Source organism: Lepidochelys olivacea (assembly GCF_965140295.1).
Source record: "Lepidochelys olivacea isolate rLepOli2 genome assembly, chromosome: 3".
NCBI lineage: Eukaryota > Metazoa > Chordata > Testudines > Cheloniidae > Lepidochelys > Lepidochelys olivacea.
Window position 1 is genome coordinate 203,227,115 of NC_140413.1, and position 24,407 is coordinate 203,251,521.

Below are 24,407 nucleotides of genomic sequence, written 5' to 3' on the forward strand. Positions count from 1 at the left end.
CGCTGCAGAATTACAGCCTGTGCATAAATTGAAGGGGGGGCGGTTGAGGTCTGAAACCCCCCCCCCCCCCAAAACCTTGTGAAGTCTGTTAACTCTTAAGGGTGGGGTGGGGGGAGGAGATAGTGTCACTGCAGCACATTTAAACTGCAGTGCTGTGTGCACTTCCTAAGCGTACGTTTTATCACCGTGCTAATGGGACATGTTAGAGGTTTTAAAGATGCCCTGGGGAGCCATAATTTAGAATATGTTCTTTAGCAACTGTTCACTGAAATCTTGCACCCCCTGTTCATCTTATAGTGCAGAGCACATCCTGAATAAAGTTGTGCACCAGCTTAAAAGTACGCCTTGCGGGGGGCTTGGGCTGAGCATTGCTGCATCTCACTTTTTTTAAAAAAGGATTCACAGAAGCCAGCACATTGAGTGGGGAGGCACCTAAGCTAGCCAACAGAAAATGCTGAGCAAAGGGGTGAGGCCTAAGCCCTGGCCCTCTCACGGAGCTGGGCACCTAACTCCAGGTGGAAGGATGCATCTCCCTCTGCTCGGGATTCACAGCATCAACCATTCTCGTGGAGTCAGGCACCAACACCAGCTCAGCCCGATTTCAGAAAAAATGCTGTCATTGTTCCCACTTTTACTCACATATCCCACTGGTTAGGGCACACCCCAAGGACATGGGAGACCTAGGTTCAAAGCCCCACTCTGCCTAAGGTGACGGTTCAGGGACTTGAACTCAAGTCTCTGAACTCCTAGATTAGTGCTCCAACCAGTGGGTTCGGAGGTCTCCTGGAGCAAGTCTCTCTCAGTCACTCCTGCTGAAGCTGTTCCACTTTGTATAACAAGGCATTGGCCCAGAGAAAGAGCAACTGACCCCATAGCCCTGTGGTTAGGGTCCTCACCTGGGATGAGAGATCCAAGTTCAAGACTCTGCTCCAATCACTGTTTAAATATTTTATGCAAATGAACAGCTTCAACAGGAGAGACCCACCTCAAAATACCCCATACGCTAGGGGTGAGAGTTGGGAGGTGAGAGTCCTGGGTTTAAGTCCATGCTCTACAGCAAGCAGAGGGGGAAACTGAGCCCACGTCTCCCACACCTGGGTTGAGGGCTCAAACTACAGGTCTCAAGCATATAAAGGGGACACCACCTCCTCCAGCTGTGTTTTGTGGGGAGGCCTATCAGGTAGATGTGCTCTAAAGTGGTCTCGGAGCTCGTCTAGTGGATTGGGCCCCACAGGCAAAACAAGCAGGGGCAGACCCTGTTTTATGAATCCGGACAGGGCTTAAGCATGAGTTAGGTGTCAGCAGCAGCAGGACGGAGGAGGCTATGCACACGCCAGCTGGCAGAAGATCACGTGGCTGAGGAGTTTAGGCAGCTACAGAATGAGGCAGCAGCTAAACAGGGATTTTGAGGATCTAAATTTTGGATTTCGGGGCCTCAGAGTGCCATTTCACCCCTTGTGAAGCCTATCTTTGGAGAAATAATGTAAAGAGTTACTTGTGTCAGAACCTCAAGTGGATGGATAAGGCATGGGAGCCAGTAAACCCTTTTACACCCTCACACTGGTGTAACTCAGGAGGAACCGTTGACATCAGTGGAGTTACACTGACATAAAAAAAAGAAAAGGCGTACTAAACAGTCGCAAGTGAGATTCTGAGCCAGTGCCTATTGGGTTTGGTTTTCCTATTAAAAGGGCGCTGCCATCAGTGACCTGCCCAGAAATAGAAGAGGACTTCTTTCCAACAAAGCATTATAGCTAGGGGGCTTGTCGACCTTGGGAAGTTGACTGGAATAGCTACTGCAGAGCTAGTCTGGTCATCCCCTCTACCCCCCAGCATGTAAAAAAGCCCTACTCCTGCAGAACCAGTAAGGGAGTCTCTTCGCTAATCAAGGCCCTGTCATTGCAGGGGTCTTGAGCGTTAGTGGCATCTTGTTCTTGCCTGTTCTCTGCAGCAGTTGAGCCTCCTGAGGACTGAAATACTTGAGTTGAACCCAAATTATTGGGCTCAGCATAGGGGTAACTGGGAGACATTTACTGGCCTGGGATGTGCTGGTCAGACTGGATGATCTCATGGTCCCTTCTGGCCTTAATCTCGACACAAATTTTGAAATCTCTATTTCAGCATAACCCGCAGACAGCCTCTGTTGGGGACACTTCTTCCACAGAGCCACAGTCTTCTACCCCAGCAGACTCTCTGGAGGAGGATGGTGATGGGTGCTGCCCCTCCATAGTTACAAAACACTTAAAAAATAATATTGTGGGACGAATGTGCAAAGAACTTGGAGCGCTGAAGGCTGCTGTGGGAAGGTGTGCCTGCATGGCATCTGATCACTGGCCATGCATAGCACTAGGAGTTGGAGCAGTGGGGGACATCAAGTACTAAAGAGCAGGGACAAGGCTAGAGGCAGGACAGATGTAGCCGAATGCTGCTGCTGCTGCTGTCCTCTCTCTACGAGGACGGCCTAGTACACTACTGTCCACTTGCTTTGAACAGTTTGTGGTATAGACAGAAGAGAACGCTGCACAATAGAGCATGTTCTTCTTACCACCATGGAGACTTGGGTAGTCATTTATAGCTATACCGAGTTCAAGCAAAAAGCTACCAGATCAGCAAGACTGCACAAAGGGTATGTCTACATACCTTTGCAGGGTCCCAGAGCCCAGGCTCCAGCCTGAGCCTGAAGTGCAATTTCATAGTCCCGAGTCAGCTAGCATGGGCCAGTCATGGGTCTTTTACTACCGTGTAGACATACCGAAAGATACAAGGCAGTGCGGTCAAGTGAATAGTCTCAGCGCTTGATTGGTCTTAAAGAAGTGCACGTATTTGTTCAAAGATGATGAAATATTCAGACTATCCCACAGTTAGTTGCGTGCCACCCCATGTTTCTGCTAACCCCCTTTTTTTTTTTTCCAATTTGTCTTATTTCGTATTAGTAGCTGCAGTCAAAGAATACACCTATGGAGGGAGAGGACATGCACAGAGATGGAACATACCCTACCTGGAGAAAATGCGTTTGAATGCAAACTTTCCCCCCAAAAAAGAATGGCTATTTAAAAGCACAATAGGAAGAATAAATAGTGAGTAAGAGGAGCAAACATGCCAAAGAGATAGTAGTATTTGAACTAGCCCAACTGCACACAGAGAATCCAATTTAACAGACATCAAGAGATCAATTGCTTTTTCTCAAAAGTACAAAGGCTGATGTAAGAGCAGTAGTCTTTCCAACCATACTAACAGTAGGTCAGCTGGCAAAATCAATGGCACCTGTGCAGTAGTGAAGACTATGAAATAAGAAAAGACTTAAAAAGTAAAAAACAAAGAAATGGAAGTCTGACTTCCAGCTGACCAACCCGCTGCTGTGTTCAATTATTGCCCGGGTCTCTGTGCAGCTGGGGGATTTTATGTACATTAGCAATTCTGCTGCCAAATTATTTGTATTACAGTAGACTGGAGCCCCATCGTCTTATGCGCTGTAAAAAAAATAATAAAAAACACAGTAAGACAGTCTCTGCCTTAAAGTACTTACATTCTAATTAGACAAGACAGACAAAAAGTAGGAGGGAAAACGGGCACAAACAGACGAAGTGACTTGCTGAAGGTCTCACAGCAGAGCTAGGACTAGAACCCAGATCCTCTGGACCCCACTCCACTGCCCTAATCCACTACACCACGCTACTCCTAAAATTGTGCACAACTGTTAGTTGAAGATCACTAAACTTACTTAAGCTACTTACACTTACTGTAGCGACAGAGATAAAGCAACACTCCGAACAGCTCACAGGATGTATGAATTAACATGGGCTAATCATAGAAATAAGGTGGGTGAGTTAATATCTTTTATTGGACCAACTTCTGTTGGTGAGAGAGACGCTTTTGAGCTACACAGAGCTCTTCTTTGGGTCTGGGAAAGGTACTACGAGTGTCACAGCTAAATACAAGATCAATAGGTCATATCTGCAGGTACCAAAGCCAGAAGGGATCGCTGAGATCTAGTCTGACCTCCTGTATCTCATAGGCCATAAAACTTCCCCAAAATAATTCCTGGAGCAGATCTTTGAGAAAAACAGCCAATCTTGATTTAAAAATTGCCAGTGACGGAGAGTCCACCACGACCCTTGGTAAGTTGTCCCCTTGGTTAATTACCCATGCTGCTAAAAATATAGGCCTTTTCCTATCTGAATTTGTCTAGCTTCAACTTCCAGTCACTGGATCCTGTTACACCTTTCTAGTGCAGACGGTCCAAATGTTTTGTTTTGTTTCTGTCAAAGTTTGGGTCTGAAATACTTTAAAACCTGAAATTTTTCACATAAATCAGACACTTGTTATGAAAAACACTGGTTTCTCAAAGAACCAGTTTTCCCACCAAAAAACAGTTACAATGGAAAATTTGACCAGCCTTAATATTTATTTCTGAACTGAATCTACAACTGCATAACCCTATCTCTTCTCCAAAAGTAGGACAAGCTACAGTATGTTCTTACAAGAGTGAGCACAGCCTGTTCGCCATACAGCAATTTGCTGGACATACTCTTGCGCTCCAACAGCTACATTAGGACAACACTGTTTTCAGAGAGAAGAAGTGGTGCTCAGCATTTTCTGAATAATTAGGCCAATTTAAGGGGTCACATGTTGGTCTCAAAAAATTTAGTCACCCCACAAAAGCAGTATTCCCCTTTAAAAGTTGAGGATTTCTCTCATTTTAAGTACTGGGCCGGAACTGTGTATTAATAATTTCCCACACCTGTTTTACGAAGGTTATATCCCACGCAATAAGAAGTTATATTTACCAGTGGCAAATGCTTATTAGTGTGCCTCTGTCTTTGATGTAGTCCCATTTCCCTTACAAGTCCTGAACAATTTCCATGTTTTGAAAGTTGAGGGATTTCCTCTTAAAAATAAAATACAATAGCAAATGACAGAAAGCTGGCCTCCATGAAAGATCTCTCTTTATTTTCACTTTCAGCTGCAATCCCATCACTCCCCCTCACTTCCCTCCCTCTCCACATGCTGATTTGTAAGTAGTTGGGGTGGGGGGCATCTCAGCATCTGGGAATTACAGGTGACTACAGATTGTTACTAGACTGACTCCCCTGTTGTGTTAACTGCTAAGCTAGAAAGCTGCTCCACTTTAAATATATAAACAGATTCTTTTTCCTTTCAAGTGATCTATATAGCACACCTAAGGTAAGCAGGGGGGCTCGCTTTCTAACTCAAAACCCAGCAGGGAGGAGAAAGGTAACCCAGTCAGTTTCCAGTACAGCGTGAAAGTGCCAGGATGGGTGTTATTGCCAGTCTTATTTTTGAGGGCTCTGCTGAGGAGTAAAGTCTTAAATATGCAGTATTGTTGTAGCCGTGTTGGTCCCAGGATATTAGCGAGACAAGGTGGGTGAGGTAATATCTTTTACTGGACCAATCTCTGTCGGGGAGAGAGATGAGTTTTCAAGCTTACACAGAGCTCTTCTTCAGGTCTGGGAAACTAACTCAGTATGTCCCTGCTACGAAGTGTGTCCACGTACGAAGTGGAACAGATTGTTTAGCATAAGTGGCTAATGCATATTTCAAGAAACCATTCAAGGTGAAGTCCCACTTGGGCGGTCAGCCCCAGGGTGGCGGGGCTCTGGCTGTCAAAGGCAGCAACAGGCAATGTAAGCAACGCAGTGACTACAGGGACACTACATTGACCTAACGACATTGACCTAGGTGCTATGCCTCTCGCGGAGGTGGAGTTATTAGGTTGGTGTAGAGGGCAACTTACATCAGTGGAAGCAAGGTGACTTGGAACCTTGGGTGCCCCGAGAAGTGTCATGAAGCCACTTAAATCAGTCTGCTTGGTATCAACAGAACAGGATGCTTGTTTCCCACATTCGTGCGCTAACTCATTACTCACTCAGATAGACTTCTAGGAGTTTAACTCAAAGTATAGCTGAAGACAACAACGTTCAGATGCTATCAGAGGTTCCTTCAATAATTAACAAGGTCACAGAGCTCAGAAGAAAGGGATTTTGGACTTTCACCATTGATCCAAGGGCTCCACTTAGCCTCAGTTTACCAGAGGGGATGTGGAGATATGGGTTAGATGTCGTACCTATATCCACATCAAAGTCCCACAGGTACAAGAATGCTGGGACTATGTCGTAAAACATATGCTTTCTAAAAGTGTTCACAACAAAACAAAAAACCCAACTGATACAAAAATGTTGAAGTTGTGTTCAAAGCCTGTAATACTCTTCAGTCCATGTGTCTTGGCTCTCGGATTCTGTGTGGATTATAGCTTGCAGTTGCAGCAAAAGGCTGTTTGAGTGGTACCTACAAGTTGATAGAATGCCTTTGTGACTAAGGCTCACGACAGATAAGTGCAGACTCACTGTAAGTGGTTCTGTCTGCTGAAATGGTAAGGTTACTACCAAATATTTACAAACAGGGAAAAAGACAATAACTTTTATTTGATTTAGCATGTTAAGATGATCGCTTAACAAGAGAGGCATAAGCATCACCTCTTCCCATTGATTCAGCAGTATTTATAATCTTGATCTTCTAAAAGCCTCAGTACAAAGGGTTTGTTTGGCCTTCTTTTCACAGAGAGAGACTAGGCAGTCAGAATGTTTATAGACATCCTGCCAAGACCTCCTTAGCAGTGAAATAGACTGTACAGTATACTCTTTCTTTACTAAACTAAACAAAGCTACTTCAATGTTGGAGCAGGTTTTTTAAAAAAAGCTATATGACCCTTTTAAAATTCTGTGTGAAATTAGTGTGATGAAATTATATTAGTTATGTATTAAATATATATTTAAAAACATACCCATTACTACAGTTTTCTAATCAGATGCACTGTAAAACATATAAAGGACTTAAAGTTCTTTTGCCTGCAGGTCACTAAGGAACGCTCTGCTTTAAAGCCAAATTTAAAAATGGACACAGAGCACCATAAAAAGATACTGGCCCAAATCCCCAGCAGGTGCAAGTGAGCACAGCTCCTTCGATTTGAATGGATCATTGGCAATTTAACTAGCTGAAAAGTGACCCGCTATTTACAGGAATGCTGAAATTGACTCGGATCCTGAAGGATCCTACATACTCTACTCCTCTCTTTTTCTAGATGTAGCACTTTGGCCCCATGACACATAGCAGATCAATTCTCAATCACAGATTTTAGGGCTAGAAGGGACTATTATGACCATCAAGCCCATATCTTGTGATTGAGCTAGAGCATCTCTTGAAATCCTAGCCCTATTGACATCAATTGGAGCTTTACCATTGACTTCAAGGGGACCAGAATCTCATCCCGTGCTTGCCTCTCTCTGCAGCCCATAGAGAAAACTCTATATTGGGACCTTCCTATCCCCAAAATTCCACATGGCATCAGGGGTCAGTGCACTGCCCTTACCACTCCACCCAGGGAGCATTAAAGACAATCACAGCTTCTCATGCACCAACCGTGACTTTCACAGGTCAGTGTAGGGGTACCTGAAATGGAAACAACTGTTCTCTCTCCTTCGTAAGTCCTGTTCCCTAAATTTAATCAAGTACTGCCTTTTTTTAATTGCCTGGTTCATGTTACAGAATAAAATTTTATTGTTTGGAACAGAATTCATCTTTATTAGTTCACAACATATGCTGGCTGGTACTAAGCAGATCTGACAGCGACCAATTTCCTGTTCCTGCACTGTGTTACAGAACCCATAAACACCATTCACCAACAAACAATATTAATAGGTGCATGGACATTGTTATAGTCCTACATACACAGCAATCACAAGATTCATACCAGGCCACGAAACAGCAAGGCCAGGTAGAGCACACTACAACAACAACCCACACTATTCACTATTAAAATCATCTTTCAAAGCCTCCCTGAGTTGTATAGCTCTGCACTGAGGTCTTCTAACAGCCCTTGTATCTAGCTGTTCAAATTCCGCAGACAGCCGCTCCACCTCCGCCCACCACCTCGGCAGAAACTTTTCTCCCTTTGCTTCACAGATATTATGCAGGCCACAGCAGACAGCTATAACCACTGGGATATTTTTCTCACTGAGGTACCAATCTGGGAAGTAAACAATGCCAGCCACCCTTTTTCAGAAGACCAAAGGCACATTCAACGGTCATTCTGCACCTGCTGAGCGCTTGTTGCTGAAGCGCTTCTCGGTGCTGTTGAGGGGGCCAGTATATGGCTTCATGAACCGCAGGAGCAAGGGATAGGCTGGTCACCCAGGATGACTCTTGGCATCTCCATATTTCCAATGGTAATCCACTAGTCAGGAAAGAAAGTCCCTGCTTGTAGCTTTCTGAACAGTTCCGTGTTCTTGAAGATGCAGGCGTCATGTACCTTCCCTGACCAGCCCACACGGATGTCAGTAAAGTGTTCCCGGTGATCTACCAGCATCTGCAATACTGTAGAAAAAGAGCCCTTTCTGTTGATGTACTGAAGCAGGGTGGTCTGGTGCTAAAATAGGGACATGCATGCCATCTATTACTCCACTGCAGTTCGGGAACCCCACTGCTGCAAAACCATCCAGCACATCCTGCAGATTGCCCAGAGTCACAGTCCTGCATAGCAAGAGGTGATTAATGGCCCGGCACACGTGCATGACAACGGTCCCTGCAGTGGATTTCTTGACTCCAAATTGATTCTCAACTGACCAGAAGCAACCTGGCATTGCAAGTTTCCACAGTGCAGTCACCACCCACTTCTCAACTGTCAGTGCAGCTCTCATTTTGGTGTCCCTGAGCTGGAGGACTGGGGTGAGTTTGGCACACAGATCAAGGAATGTGGTCTGATGTATCCGAAAGTTCTCCAGCCACTACCCACCACCCCAAACTTGCATAACAATGAGATTCCACCAGTCAGTGCTTGTTTCTTGGGCCTGGAACCGGCACTCCACCATCTCCCTTACAGTTACTCCATGAATGACACCAAGAACCTTGAATTGTTTCTATGTCCCATCGCAATCTAGCTTCCAAGGAAACATCATGTTCCCCACGGCTCCTCTTGTGCCTCTGCAAATACTGCAGGATCAGGCGCCCTGTGATTGCAACGCTCATGACAATAGTGCAGAGCTGTGAAGGCCCCATGCTTCCATCAGAGATGGTGGGCAGCGAGGAGGGATGCGTGGGTTTGTGGGTCTTTGAAAAGAAGGTGCAAAATATTATGGGCTGCAGATGAAATTATGGGACGGAGAAGACCACGTTATGGGAATTTGACCACATGCTTCCAGTCACCCCTGCGCAACTCATTCCAGCCCCATCAGGCACTGCAAAAAATTTCCAAAACAGCCTGCACTGGATGGTGCTGAGTTGCACAGTGGGATACTCACCCATACTGCACTGCACACTGCATTGATACAAGCGCTCATGGTGAGGATGCGTACTGCTGACACAAGGAACCAAGTTTCAGAGTAGCAGCCGTGTTAGTCTGTATTTGCAAAAAGAAAAGGAGGACTTGTGGCACCTTAGAGACGAACCCATTTACTTGAGCATAAGCTTTTGTGAGCTACGTGTGCACACAACACAAACGATTTAATAACTGTGTCGGCTGTATGCCAAGGTCATTTAGGTCTACATAATTTTGTAGTGTAGACATGGCCTTAGATTTAGACAAGGGACACACTTTATACAGCAGAAGGGAGAATTTTTGAGGTCTACTGTGAACAGAGCCGGTATTCTGGCTGACTCTGCATGGACCTGCAAAAAGAACTTTTCCCCTCTACTAAACACCTCTATGTAAGGGGCCATCTTCACCACGGTAGGAGAGCACAACCAGAGCTCGATACTAGCAAAGCCAGAGGGTCTACCCTTCCCAAAAGGGGTAGGGTGAGGGTTGGGCCATGGCCTCTCCCACACTGCACACTGGCCAACAGAGCTGACTAGCGCTGAAATATGAAATGAACATGTTCAGAAGGTGGTCAAGCTGCCACTTCAGCATATGCTGCTCCAGATCCCCAAGGGAAATTCTGTATGCATCTACCACAGTTCCTCTTAGAGCTGCCAATGAAATGCCACACCTCTGCACTGCACCCCTGTACTGTCCAGGCAAAAATCTTGCTATTCATCTCATGGAGAGGCACGAATATTAATAGGTCTCCATGATTCCTAAAGTATCAATGGATATTTTCATTGTCTGGAAGTTCCAAAAAAAAAAAAAGGGGGGGGGGGGGGAAGTATGCTAATTTTGTTACAGGCAGAAGTTTACTTTTCTTTCAGAATGGTACAAAAGCACAATTTTTGTGCAACTCCAAAACAACTGAAGAGCACTCCTGAAATTTTTCAAAACTGCCTAGGGCATTCAGAGACACTGGATGGTACTTTTTCAGAAGCAGCTAAATGACTCAAGGAGACACATGGGACTTGTGCTTCTGAGTCACTTAAGCATATATAAAAATCCCACCCATTAATGTCAAAGAGAAATGTGTGCACCTAAATCCCTAAGGCAACATAGAAAAAAAACCAGTCACAGTTCAAATTTAAATATAACTAAGTTAGGATTGAATGATAACAAATGATAGCCCAGTTGTAAATCGAAGGCAGCAGTGCACTTTGTGCATGGGCACATTATAAACAATTAAAATACAAGACATCTTATGGTTTTATAAAATTGTTAATTTGAAAATTTACAAAATAAAGGTCCAATCCTGCAATGGATTGATCCCCATCTTGTCTATATCTGGTTGCAGGATCAGAATGCAGGTGAGCTTGTCTCTAGGATCCTGGTCAGAAATTGCATGCATTCTTGCCTGGGACTGCTTTTTCCTCCAGATCAAGCTATTCAGAGGGAAAAAAATGTACCCAGCCACCTGTACAGCACAGGGTTTGAAGAATTCTATAAACAATCCTTTACCTTTCATGCTGGCTGGACAAGAGAAATATTCCAAAAATGTCAAGGGATCCAAAGCTTCTGTTTTGAAGCTAGCTTCTGCCTCGGGCTAGCACAGGAATGGGCGCTGGGCCACATTATAATAGTACTTTGCCAGCTTCTCTATCTTCAAACTCCTTATCAAAGCAGCAGAATTCAGCTGATCCAAAACTATTATCAATAGGTAACCTGTATCTTGAGTTATGCTCTGCTCTCCCATTGCACACAAAGACTATTCTTAGAGAAACCGCATCACCACTATGACAAAACCCTCGCCGTCCAGAAATTTATTTTTCACCATCTATTTTTTTTTATGAGTTATGAATTTCATGAGGCAGGGCAAAGTGGAAGAATACTGTCCCAGGGTACAGTATCTGTCCAAGAAGACAGTCCTTGAAATAGTAACCGCAACCTTTTCATATCATCTTCTCTAGGAGAGGGTCCATGGGTTGCCAGTGTTTAACAGAGCATCCCAATCCAAGCTCTAGGGAAACACAACAGAGCAAAGCTCCTGAGACCAAGGGGGGGGACTCCAAGGGTATGTCCACACTGCAAAAACAAAAATAGCAGTGTAGACATTCCTGGTAGGGCTCTGAAATCCCCCTCCCTTGCTGGGTCTCAGAGCCTGAGTGGGAATGTTTACACTACAATTTTGAGCCCCCGAACACAAGGTCTGAGAGCTGCAATTAGTGGACCCAGGCTTTCAGACTTACTGCTGCAGGGCTGTTTGGTTTTTTGGGGTGTTTTTTTTTTTGTTTTTTTTTGTGCAATGTAGTACACTCCCTCAAGAATGGAGAGAGGCAGAGCCCTAGCACCATGAGGTCTGCACATGACCAAGTCCACCCCTGAAAATCACAGACGCTGCTCTCACCTTTGTGGGGCTCACCCATGCCAGTGGACAAGCCACATCCCAAGCATCTACATGCATGATCCGGGTCCCATAAAAACCCAGGTTACCTTGGAACTGATCAGTATTCTGCGGACAGCAACCTTCCAGGAAAAGTTCAGACGGCGACAGTCACTACTCATTTTGTTCTAATGTTATTTATATTGGTTAGCACCCCGAAATCACAAATTGGGCCACACTGTGATAGGACTTTACACACACATCCCTACCCCTACCTAGAAAGGCCCTGTTCATGCCTTGGAAAAAAACACAGTCTAAGAACCTAAGAGCTAATGCCACTTTCCAGCTCATTGTGCTACTCCCCCTTCCTTTCCTCCACTGCCAAAACCAACCTGACTTTATACCAGTCCCTTGATTCTTCCCATTCATAAACTGCTGGGACTCCACAATATACACATCACCTGGGATACAGTCATACTCTCCCTGTTCCTCCTTCTGCACAGGATAATAGAATAATCCCCAGGAGCTGTAAATTGGGGGTCAGGTTATCAACGACTATCTAGTCTCTCATGCCTCTTACTCATCATCATCAGGGAGAAAGGCATAGTTTTAGATCCTATGGAATATTACTGAATCCTTGCTCTGAAATGTTTGATCTTCTCTCTTCTCAGCTACAGAAGACCTTGTTTTGGTGCCAGTGCTCTGAGGAAGGAAGCGGGATATCTGCTAGCATCTCTGTACTCTGGTTTGGCTGTGAAGAAGGCACAGATGTGACACGAACAGGTCTTTTTTCAGCTTCACACCATCCCTGGAGTGCGAACATCCAAGCTCCAAGGCAATAAACACAGCGTCTGTAAGCACCGACTTTGTACATTTTCCTTGTCATAAAGAGAGACGAGGTCTCTTCTTTCCCTTGGCCCAAAGCCAGCTATCCTATATTAATCAATCATAGAATATCAGGTTTGGAAGGGACCTCAGGAGGTCATCTAGTCCAACCCCCTGCTCAAAGCAGGACAAATCCCCAACTAAATCAGCCCAATCAGATTCCACCACCTCTCTAGGTAACGCATTCCAGTGCTTCACCACCCTCCTAGTGAAAAAGTTTGTCCTAATATCCAACCTAAACCTCCCCCACTGCAACTTGAGACCATTACTCCTTGTTCTGTCATCTGCTACCACTGAGAACAGCGGAGCTCCATCCTCTTTGAAAGCAGCTATCAAATCCCGCCTCATTCTTTTCTTCTGAGACTAAATAATCGCATTTCCCTCAGCCTCTCCTCATAAGGCTCCAGCCCCCTAATCATTTTTGTTGCCTTCCGCTGGACTCTTTCCAATTTTTCCACATCCTTCTTGTCGTGTGAGGCCCAAAACTGGACACAGTACTCCAGATGAGGCCTCACCAGTGCTGAATAGAGGGGAATGATTGAGCAAGAAAGTTCTTTATTGTGGTTTTGCTATTCTGAGCAAAGTTGGTTACCTTAATATTTCATGTGTCTTTTTATCAACAGATATCAAACAAGCACCATTAAAGATAAAAAAAAAATCAATCTATACCTCAGAATCTGATTTTAATGAGGTATTTGCTCTATCTTGTAAACACAGAACAGGAAATACCATAGATGCCAGTGTAAATTGAACTACCACTGGCATAAATGCAATTTATATTTGCACCAACTGTGCATTGTCTCAAGAAAACACCACAGAGGTCATGCATGCAGAATTTTCCCTTTGTTATATCTACCCTTTCCTTCAGTTCTTTTGATGAGTGCACACACACACAAATTATTGTGTAGCTGATCATAAAATAAAATAATAATAATAATAAGGATGAACGGTGAAGAGATGCGTGTCTCACTGAGGCTTTAATGTTGTTAGAGGTGTATGACTCTCTGGATTTAGAGAGAGGTTTTGACAAACCTGTCCAAAATGTAATGCCAGTCGCACATACCCATTTTAATTAGCACCGATTACATGGAATGAAGCCAAAACCTGTGTCTGCTTCTTCCAGGACACAAGAGGAAGAGAATGGTTTCAGGTAAGTCCAAAATGCGATGGAATTCATAACTTCTCCTTTTTAGAAGGGAGCAGATTAACCCGTGATGGTCTATCATCTGTCAGAAACATGACAGCAGTGCTGTGAAAAATGTGTCTCTTAGAAGATCTCTCAATGGTTGTAGGTGTGTAAGCAAGGTTACTGTTCCTTCTTTGGATTTCCAACCATAAATCATAAGAACCACCTTAAATATCTCACCTAATACTTAACCAGAATTTAATTTTTTTTAAAAATTTCAATAATTTCACAATAAATATAAATCAAAATATTCACTGCATAAGCAGAAAATGATCATCCCCAAACACAAACTTTTTAAATAAAGAGACCTTTAGGATAGGTTTTGAAAACAAGCTTTACTTAGTTGTCATGAATTACTAACCAGACAAAATCTTTTTTGTTGCCATTTATATATATTTGATTCCCCAGTTTCAAAAAAATCAAACTGATACTTATGTCTCTTGTACAAATACCCAACCTTTTAAAAAATGTTTTGGGCATTATAAAAACATTTTTTCATGAATATGGAAATAACCATTCTATAAATAGCCATTTTACAGAACTGCTTCAAGGCATTGTTTTTACAGACAACAGTAGGAAACTGAAGGGTATGTGAATAAACTCTCCAATCAACTCTGGGTCATTTTTTAACTCCAGACTTAAGTACATGCTTAAGTGTTTTGCTGAATCAAAGCCTAAAAGGGACATTATATTTAAAGAGGACTATGTGGTATAGAGAACAACCAAAATAAAAGCCTTTTTGCAACGCCAAAGAATTATTTGTAAAGACTTGAGGGTGAGAGGGTGTGTTTTGAAAACTAAGTTTCAGCAGCCTTGATGCTTCAGCCTTGTATACTCTGAACCCAGCAAAAAACACTAACAGAAAATGAAAACTGTACAGAAGCAATTACATTATTCTAATATTTTCTTTTGTAACAGGCAACAGATACAAGATAAGGTTACTTTCTAACAAGGTACCACCACAATCCATCTTCGGGGACAAGAGGAACTAATTTCTTCATAATACTTGGACTGTGTTTTTCCATTGAATCGCTATGACAGCATATTGACAAAAGATCAAAGGCCTGATGCGCCACTGTATTGCTCCACTTTCACCCTGGTGTAATGCCATGGATTCTGTCTGCGGGAAACAGGACAGCACTGGAATGACACTGGTGTAAAATAGGAGCAATGCAGCAGTCTCTAAGCCTTCCCAACAAGCATACAGGAACATATTTAACAAGAGACCGAGTCTCCAACACAGATTAATAAAAACAGAGACCCACATCCTTAGTCGCAGCTGAGGAGTGCAGAGTAACTCAGCAGGGAGGTTGAAATAGGTGGCTTTAAACTCCTCCAATATTGGACCAACCACACCATGGAAAAAATCCTACTGACTTGAGCAGAGCCAAGATTTCACGCCAGATTGGTCCCCAGGTATAAATTGGAACAACTCTGTATTATGCCAGTAGTGGCCCCTGTCCACAAGGGGCCACTCAGGCAGCTGAGGATCGCCAATCACTCTCCTTCTTCCCAGCCACATGCCCTGTGCAGCAGGGGCTGGGGAGGAGCATATATGCTTTCTCTACATCACAGAGGAGCTCTCTGCACTGCAGCGCTCCTTGGGCGTCCTCTATGCCAGAATTAGAGTGCAAAGCTTCCTGCCCAAAGCCCTATCGCACCAGCCCTATCGCACTGTATTGAAATCAATACGAAAAAAGGCATTTCTTCTCTTACCTTATTTTGATCTGTCCAGTAAAAGAAAAATCCATGTGGATCTGTTCTGAGAAGAATTGGAGTCACAACAGTGGAATCCTACAAAAAAAAAAAAGGGTAAATAATATGAACATTAAACTTGCAAGGCAGATGCCACAAGGCCGGGTCCACCTTATCTTCACTGTTAAATAACAGCCCTAACAGCCACCCTGAAGGTACCAAATCACAGAATGTCACTTACACAGTTTAATCCCACATCCCAAATCTCCATTCCGATGTCATAATATATTTCTAAGTAATTTAAATGTTTTCATGTTCTACATTCTGTATACGTGCAAGAGAAAGAGAGAGAGAGAGAATGTATCTGCCCAATCATGCTCAGTTATACATATTAAATTACTGTAGGAATCTTGTTAATTCTGTTTTCCATTTAAATACTTCCTGTTTTTGTCTGTAATTCATATATGCGTTTTTTATAACGATATGCATTTTTCTGAAAGCAGATAAAAATCCAATTGTAAAGTCCATATGTGGGATCACTGAAAAATTTTATTTATTAAAATTATTCGGAAAGTGGATGTATATTTCTCCTAACCAGTTACAGTTCCTGTAAAGCTTTGAAACTCAGCCATTTCCCACACAACAAAAAATAAGGCCACATTCTACAGATCTTTAGAAAATATGGCTCCAATTGATCCAAGTTAAAATAAAATGTGCTGAACATTTAAAAAACAAAACAAAAACAAAAAAAAACATAGAACACGATTTAATCATGTAAATTGCAGTCTATGATATTACTCAACTTTCTTTTATTCCACAAAACAGATGCAATACAAATAAAAAATTTAAAAAGCAGGATAATGTTGGTCTGTCTTAAATACTTATACGGCTCCTTTTACTGTAGTATCGGAGCACCTCACAATCTTTAAACATGCTTATCCTCACAACACCCCCACAACGTAGGACAGTGCTATTACCCTCCATATGGGGAAACAAGGCACAGAGAGGTTAACTGGATTTGTCCAAGGTCACACAAAGTCTGAGAGAGAGCAGGGCCCAGGGTCCCAATTCCTAAAAGAGGGCCCTCACCACTGGAGCATCCTTCCCCTCCATAGACAAGCTTTTAAAGACTGGGGATCCTGTCTGGACTGGAAAGGTATTAAATTTGCAGCGGCAAATACTATCTTAAGGAAAGTGATCCAACGCTGACCATCTCAGCAAGAGCCACTGGTCTTGAGAAGATAACCAGTGGCCTAGCCACCAGGGATCACAGAATGGGAGCCAGATGGCAAACGGATTTGCCGGGTCTTCCCACAGGGTACATCCTGCTTCCTGCAGTGTTTACACAAGAGCATCCAGTGCAGCGGTCATGGGAGTCAGGGTAGGCCTCAATCAAGTGCTTTCCTCAGGGGTGGACTGCACTTCAGGGTGCAAGGTTTGGACAGTCATCACTATTTTTCCAACAACAGGGATGGAACAGTGGTTTCCCTGAGACAGCTGCCTGCCTGAAGCAGCCATGTCACCTTTTTTCCCTTGGTATCCACCCTGACAAGCACTTATTGGTCACACAAGGCCAATGCAGTACCAGTTTATAATTTGTTCTCACTGGCCTCTGTGGGTGAGGACTTGAAGACCCGTCTTTCTGATTCGATCCTCCCCAGGGACCACCGCATGGGGAGAATGCAGTACGGGGGCTGGCTCAGTGGCATTTAGCTTGCTTTTTCTGACAAATTCAGTTGGGCTCGGACATTCCTTTGCTGACTGATCCATTAGCCGCTCAGCTTCACAGCTGATTTTTCCCCCTTCTTGTGTGAATGGATCAAGGGCGGTGTATAGAATATAATGTCTAATACACAACGGACACAAGCAGGTTGCTTGATTTAATTAAAAGTGATCCCATTGACTTGAAGTCTAGTCAGCTTTAAAAAAAAAAAAAAAAAAAAAAAAAAAAAAAGAGAGAGAGAGTTGAGTAGTTTCAAATGATGAACCATTTGTATTGCAGTGGTGCCTAGAAGCAGCATACGGGGATTGGAGCCCCCACTGTGCTGTGCAGTGCGCATACATAATAAAGAGACAATCTCCATCCCAAAGGATTTACAATCTGAACGTATGAGGAGGCAATAGGTGAAGACGAACTAGTGAAATAACCATAGTTGATACAATAAGCAAAAGTGACAGCATGTCCACCACTTAGCTATGGTCAAGCAATTGACAGCCATCATAACAACGGTGAGACATCTGCCCTCAATACCCTCACCAGTTTTTTTTAAACGGTTTTACAGTCTTTTAACTGTCCCCATGGCTGTATGAAAGATACATCCAAATAGGCAAATTAGACTATAAAGAGAAATAGTGAAACTGCTTGTCAAATGCACAAACACACACTGGAAAAATAATTTCTCTAATCCCTTTCTGTTATCTGTCAGCTGTCATTTGTATCAACGGGGGTGGGGAGGGGGAAGGGAGGGAGAGAAACAGAGAAGTGTGAACAGTGTCCCTTAAAGAAGTTTTCATCCCAGCATAAGGACATATACTTTATAGAACCAAACTCTATGTTTCTTGTGGATGCACAAGGAATGCAGCATCAAGCCCTTAATGAGGATTACCTGACAAAAGTAACTGACATGTGACATTATCTGCTTTGGGGACATGATTATTTATGGAGTATTTTATGTCAGCTTTACAAAGCACATAATGCACAATTCAAATTCATATTCAGTAGCACCTTACCACACAAAACACTTTAATTCAACAGATAACACGTGAAGGTCTGAGGAAAGTCTATGTCCTTGCCCTGAAAGTATTACAGTTCAACTCAGAAGCACAACACAGGACACCCACAGTTCAGATGTAAGATCAAGGGGAAACACTGAGGGAAAGAAGCTATGGAAAGGTGGACAGTAATAAGGAAAGGAAACAAAACACAAAATGTGCTGGCTAGAATTTTGTTAAATGAAAACCAGAAATTCTCTCTCCAAACGTTAAAGTCATAGAACACAAGCTGGTAAGTCACACTAGGACATTAACTGTCCTGCGACAAGTGTCCTGACTGTCAACTGAAGGGAAAGTCTGATCCACTAAAAAAATACTAGTGGTACTGTGTATTAGCAAAAGACGTCACAACAAATTAAAAGTATGGAGGGAGACAAGATATTTTGCTATGATTCAGCAATGCATTTGGGCACCTGCTTAACTTTCAATTTCAGTGGAACTTGTGCCTATGCTTAAATGTTTTGCTGAATAAAGATAAGAACACACTGGATTGTTTTCCTGAATCAGGGTCTTCCCCAAGTCCAAAGGGTGCAATGTGGTTGCTTGTGTAAACCACACACCTTCTGGGTGTGGTGTTCTGTCCCATCTCGTGGCACCAAGACCACTTAGAAAGAGAGAGTTAAATGAGTCTGCTCTACAGCCTTAGCTAAGAGTCAGCTGGCTTTTAGCTTCTGTGGTAGAGGCTCATGCACTAAGGTCCTAGGTTCGATCCCACCTGCCGACGACTAGGGTCTGTCCATGTTACACTTGTACTAGATGCAATGGAAAATAAATCTAAAACAAACCTAATGAAGAAGAGATTGAGTGGATGTCAGTATCTGTAAAATACTATAAAAGTGCTCTGAAATCTGTTCCTTTCGAAAAGAAATGATTCACATCACGTAACTGCCTTTCCTCAGCCCACCTCTAGACATTTTTTGTGCCGTTTGTACGTAAACTGACAGCACAGTAAAAGAGATGCAAGTTGCTCCTCTGAAGGATGAGGCACACAGGACATTTGGAGGGGGCGGAGGTGTTGGGAAAGACAGGCATAAAGAGATTATGTCTAGGATTAATCCGTTTTGCTGGTTAATCATTCCAAATCAACTGCTTAAATCCAAAAGCTGTTTGGCTGCATCTGCGTGGACGATATACGGCTGTCAAAGTACGATTTTTCGAGTCTCAGGCTGTGGGACGCCAGCTACACTCAGCAGACTTCGTAGTGCCACAAAAAGAATTGCACCAAAGCCTCCAATCCCCGTAAAGTGACAAAACGGAATCTGCACCATGCGATGCATAAAGAGGAATTCAATTAAAGCTTCCGAGTATAGTAGAAATTTTATTATATTACAAAATCAAAAGCTGTGCTAACAAAAAAAAATTCAGCTTTAAGTCAGGAAATGCAAAAGCAAGAACATTTTCTCTGCTCTGTTACTAATTTATAATAATTTCAACTCTTGTTTTTTTATGTTAAATGCACTGCTCTGATATGACAAAACATTTTATGATGTGTATTACAACAGCACATAAAAGTCCCAACCAAAATTGGTGTCCCATTCTGCTAGACATCGTATAAACACAGAGCCAGAGACAGTGCCTGCCCTATAAAACTTTTATTTACCATATCTAACTTTTTAAAAATGTTGTCTACAGATCTTCCTCACCCTTGTGGCAGCTGTGAGTGGCAGCAGCAGCAGCAAGGGCTGGGTTCAGACTGTCTCGACGTTCTTGTTTCTAAAATAAAACTGTGTCAAGCTCTCATCCAGAGCCATACTCCTATTTCTGGATCTGGGAACAGAAATAAAACTTCTCTGCTCACCTTTGCAGGATGCTCTTCCCCACTCACAAACACACAGTCTTTGGGACTATGGACCCACAAGTAGCTTTTTATTTGGGGAGGGGAAATCAATCAAAAAAAAGGATAGTGAGTTTGTGTGTGTGGTTTTTGGGAGGGGGGAGAGGGGGTGAGAGAACCTGGATTTGTGCAGGAAATGGCCCAACTTTATTATCATGCACATTGTGTAAAGAGTTGTCACTTTGGATGGGCTATCACCAGCAGGAGAGTGAATTTGTGGGGGGGGCGGAGGGTGAGAAAACCTGGATTTGTGCTGGAAATGGCCCACCTGATGATCACTTTAGATAAGCTATTACCAGCAGGACAGTGGGGTGGGAGGAGGTATTTTTTCATATTCTCTGTGTATAAATAAAGTCTGCTGCAGTTTCCACGGCATGCATCCGATGAAGTGAGCTGTAGCTCACGAAAGCTCATGCTCAAATAAATTGGTTAGTCTCTAAGGTGCCACAAGTACTCCTTTTCTTTTTGCAAAAAAAACCATGAAAACTCCCTATACATTTACACATAAGAAAATGAAGAACCTAAACCAGTGCATCAGAAGTTTGGTCAACCCCACCGTTCCAAGTAATAACTGTCTGACTTAAAAGATAAATATTTCATACACAATTCCTGTATTATATTTACAAATAAGATATTTTTGCACCCCACATTGCTACGAGTCATTGCTGAGGAGTATCTTCAAACCCATTCATTCAGTTTTCTCCCGCACATAACTGACCCACTTCCCAACCTCCCCAAATGGAGCGGTTTTCCATCCACACCTACACAGACAACAAAACCGAGGAGACACAAAAGCACTTTATGAGTGTACGAAATACAATTCCCTTCCATCCAGGTAAACAAGCCACCCCTACAAAGGAAAAACACCTAAGGACAAACAAAGAGGGAGGGGGGCAAACTCATTTCTTCCCCACCCCTATTGAATCCAACACACAAAAGAAAAGAGAGAAAATAAAGCAACAGAAGGAAAGACGAGGCTCGGCTGACTGTATCCTCACAGAAGTGAGCAAAGAGGCTGTTCTCAGCACAGTCTCTCAGGACTAGATTTCTAAAGAGCTCAACTCCCATTTAGGCACCTGATTGTCAAAAAGGTACTCAAAGCGCAGCAGCTCCCATTGAGACCAACAGGTGTCCCTTTTGGGAAGCCAAACACGTATTTAGAACATCTTTTGAACATCTGGCCCCAAATAAACAAACAGAACAACCAATACATGGCATGCTGAAACATTCATGGAGACGTTCCGAGAATACAATCAAGATGTGGGATGGGGAAGAGAAACAATTAGGGTGGAGAAGGAAAAAAAAAGCAGAGAAAGGCACAGCAGATCTGCAACGTCTAGCCAACAAGTCCGTGCCACAAATGACCGCAAATTGTTAGCAGCTTCAAATACCACCCTCTGCCTACTATTGCCAAGCAGAGCTCTGGCTTCTGATGGAGTTCCTCTGCAAATTCCTGAAATAAAAAGAACAGCAGCAGCGTGGACCCAATCTGATAGACCAGTATATACAACATCAGAGGGATTAAAAAAAAACAAAACCCTGATTTTTAATTTAAAACAGATTTTTTTTTATTTACATGTTCTTTACTCTCTTCCAATTTTATAGTCTTGAATTGCTCAAACAGACATTTTGGACTATTTTCTTTAAATGGTTTCCTAACTTCCTAACTTAATTTCATATTTTGCATAGAGATATTTTCCACTAAGACGTTTCACACTTAAAACACTCTTCTAGCCCTGTGCTGTATTTGCAACCAAAACCACCTCCTGACATACTGCATTCACAGAAATCAAGAAAGCTGAAATGCATCAACCAGGCTACATGCCTCCATCAAAGTTTGATGTTAATGGGACTTGTGCCCGTAAATCATTCAGGAGACTTGAAAATTCCCCCCCCCACCCCCTTAGAAGCATAACTTTAGGCTCCCATTTTGGAAAATTCGGGCCTGTGTATATAAAAAAAGGTCACTGTAATTTTTAGTGTACTGAAAAACCTAAGTGACTTTTCATTGTTGTAAAGAGATTTTATGCCACTGAGGCACAAACAAAGAAAGTGGGATGTCTACCCGCACTGCTCCACACTTCTGCCACTACTGCCCAATGCTGTGGTGACATGCTGAATGGCACAAACGACCCAACATGAAGGCATTCTGCCAAAACTTTTACTGGTGCAACTTCTGTGTTGAGACACGTCCTATGAGAAATGCTACAAAAGTGGATGGATGGCTTTAAGCACAAGAGCAGCAGACAGGAGATGATGACTAAAATTATGCACCTGTTTAAGAATCCACAGGATCATGGCTTTAATCTCCCAATATTTTGGTCTTCACCTACAGCAGTTTTGTAAGAAAGTTTAGTTCATTGCAAGCTGGGGTGTGACCCTACTCTGCACTGACCTGCTGCGCTGTCTGTATGGCCCCTGCTGATGCCCTCCCAGTGTAAAGAGCACTAGATAAATGCACTTTAAAGAACTGTTAATACACGTCTCCAGGATTTCCAAGGACAGATGTGAGCTGCAGGCTAGTGCGGGGTAAATTCACACCCCAACTTGCGACAAACTAAACATTCATGTAGACAAGCCCCTCAGATTCAGCTAAAGCCGGGCCCACATTCAGAGTTTGTAGGGGGTTACAGTTATGGGTGTGGGGTTTTTTTTTTTTAAACCAAAATAGTTATACCAGTATAACCCCTAGTGTGGATGCAGTTAGAGCAGCATAAAGGTGCCTTATACCAGTATAATTAACCCCCCTTCCCGTACAGGAATAAGTGATAGGGGTAAAAGCACTTTACCAGTGCAATTTCTAGAGTTGCACTGCTTTAACTATACCAGTACAGCATAGCTAAAAGCGGTACAAGTTTTCTACACACACAAGCCCTAGGATACTGTACCAGGAAGGTTTCAGAGTGGTGGCCGTGTTAGTCTGTATCAGCAAAAACAAGGAGTCCTTGTGGCACCTTAGAGACTAAACGCATTTATTTGGGCATAAGCTTTCGTGGGCTAAAGGTGCCACAAGGACTCCTCATTGTTTTTGCACCGGAGTCTTGGGGAGGGAAGCAGTAGCACAGGGGCAGGACCTCATGGAAGGGGCGGTACGAGGGTGGGAAGAAGGGGCAGTGCAGGGCCACAGTTCAGGCACCGGTGGCCCATCCACTTTTAGGGCGCTTCCGTCGCTCCTGACCTGAGTACATGCCTACGGTCCCCAGCGGGTGCGTACTCAGGGCTGCTCACACTGCCGCGGCTACTCCCTGTTTTTAGTGCACTAGCTTTGTCCGAGCCAGCTGAGAGCTCACACAAGGATGTCTCCTTGAGTCTCGCATCACCCACCCAGCTCAAAGTGTAGACATGCCCTTCATGTCATGCCGCTAAACAAGGCTGGGGGGGTGGGGGGGGAAGAGTGTTGGGGATGGGGATTGAAATGGGAACAACACACCCTGAGCACACAGGGGCATTGTGAACATTAATTCATTGATGTAGTATCTGAGTGCTTCAACAAACGGTGAGGGGTACTACAGAAAAGCCCATGAAGAAATTAATAATTGTGTCATCAGCGCAGGGTTTGAATAGCATACATTAAATAAGCTATGGAGCCATCCACTGAACAATGAGGACTGTTAATAAGATTGAATAAGTCAACACCACTGTCCTGTGCAACGAATGAGCCAGGAATCCTGTAGCAAAATAGTATGTGATTATGTAATTAAAGACTGTATCATAATGCATACACACAAGGGACCAAATTAAGTTGCACAGGCAATCTTAATTCTGGCATTTCCTAGCTTTTAATTGCTTGATTTTGCAACCTTACTAATGGTCTTTTAATGTGGTTTGACTGTAGTAACAACAAATTTATTTAATTTTTTTTTTCTTAAAAAGCGAAGTTTTGTGTAGAAAGTAGAGCAGGTCAAAACTTCTTTAACTCGAACTTTTTTCAATCAAATAAGAACCTTTTTCTCTAAACTGCAATTTATTGCATAAAAATGTCAATGTTTATACTTTATACAAGTTTTTCATTTAAAAATAACCCATCTTGTTTCAGTAAATCAAAAACTTCAGTGACCATTTTGAAATGTTTTAGTTAACAAAAAGTCAGTTTTTGGTGGCTGACACATTTGGATAGCCACGTTTTTTCTCCATTTTTTTCCACTCTGCTAGAAAGCATTTTTGCACAATGAAAATAATGATACATCAAATTCTACTGACAGAACTTGTATTTACCAGATTAAAACAGATAAGGATTTCAGTCCTTTCATCATTATCTGGCATAGCTGTTTGAAGGATAATCCAATGCTTGGGGCACTAGCTTGTGACTTCAGAGACCTCACTTCAAGTCCTTTCTCCA

General features: G+C 43.1%; 1 protein-coding gene across 3 annotated transcripts in view; it reads right to left on the reverse strand.

Annotated features, from left to right (window-relative positions):
* The window catches only part of PLCB1 (phospholipase C beta 1), a 675,122-nt gene that overhangs the window by 639,614 nt on the left and 11,101 nt on the right, over nt 1-24,407 (reverse strand). For all 3 annotated transcript variants that reach the window (XM_084624014.1, XM_084624013.1, XM_084624012.1), the window contains exon 2: nt 15,484-15,561. In XM_084624014.1, the coding sequence (XP_084480140.1) occupies nt 15,484-15,561 (78 nt within the window). The remainder of the gene's footprint in view (nt 1-15,483; nt 15,562-24,407) is intronic.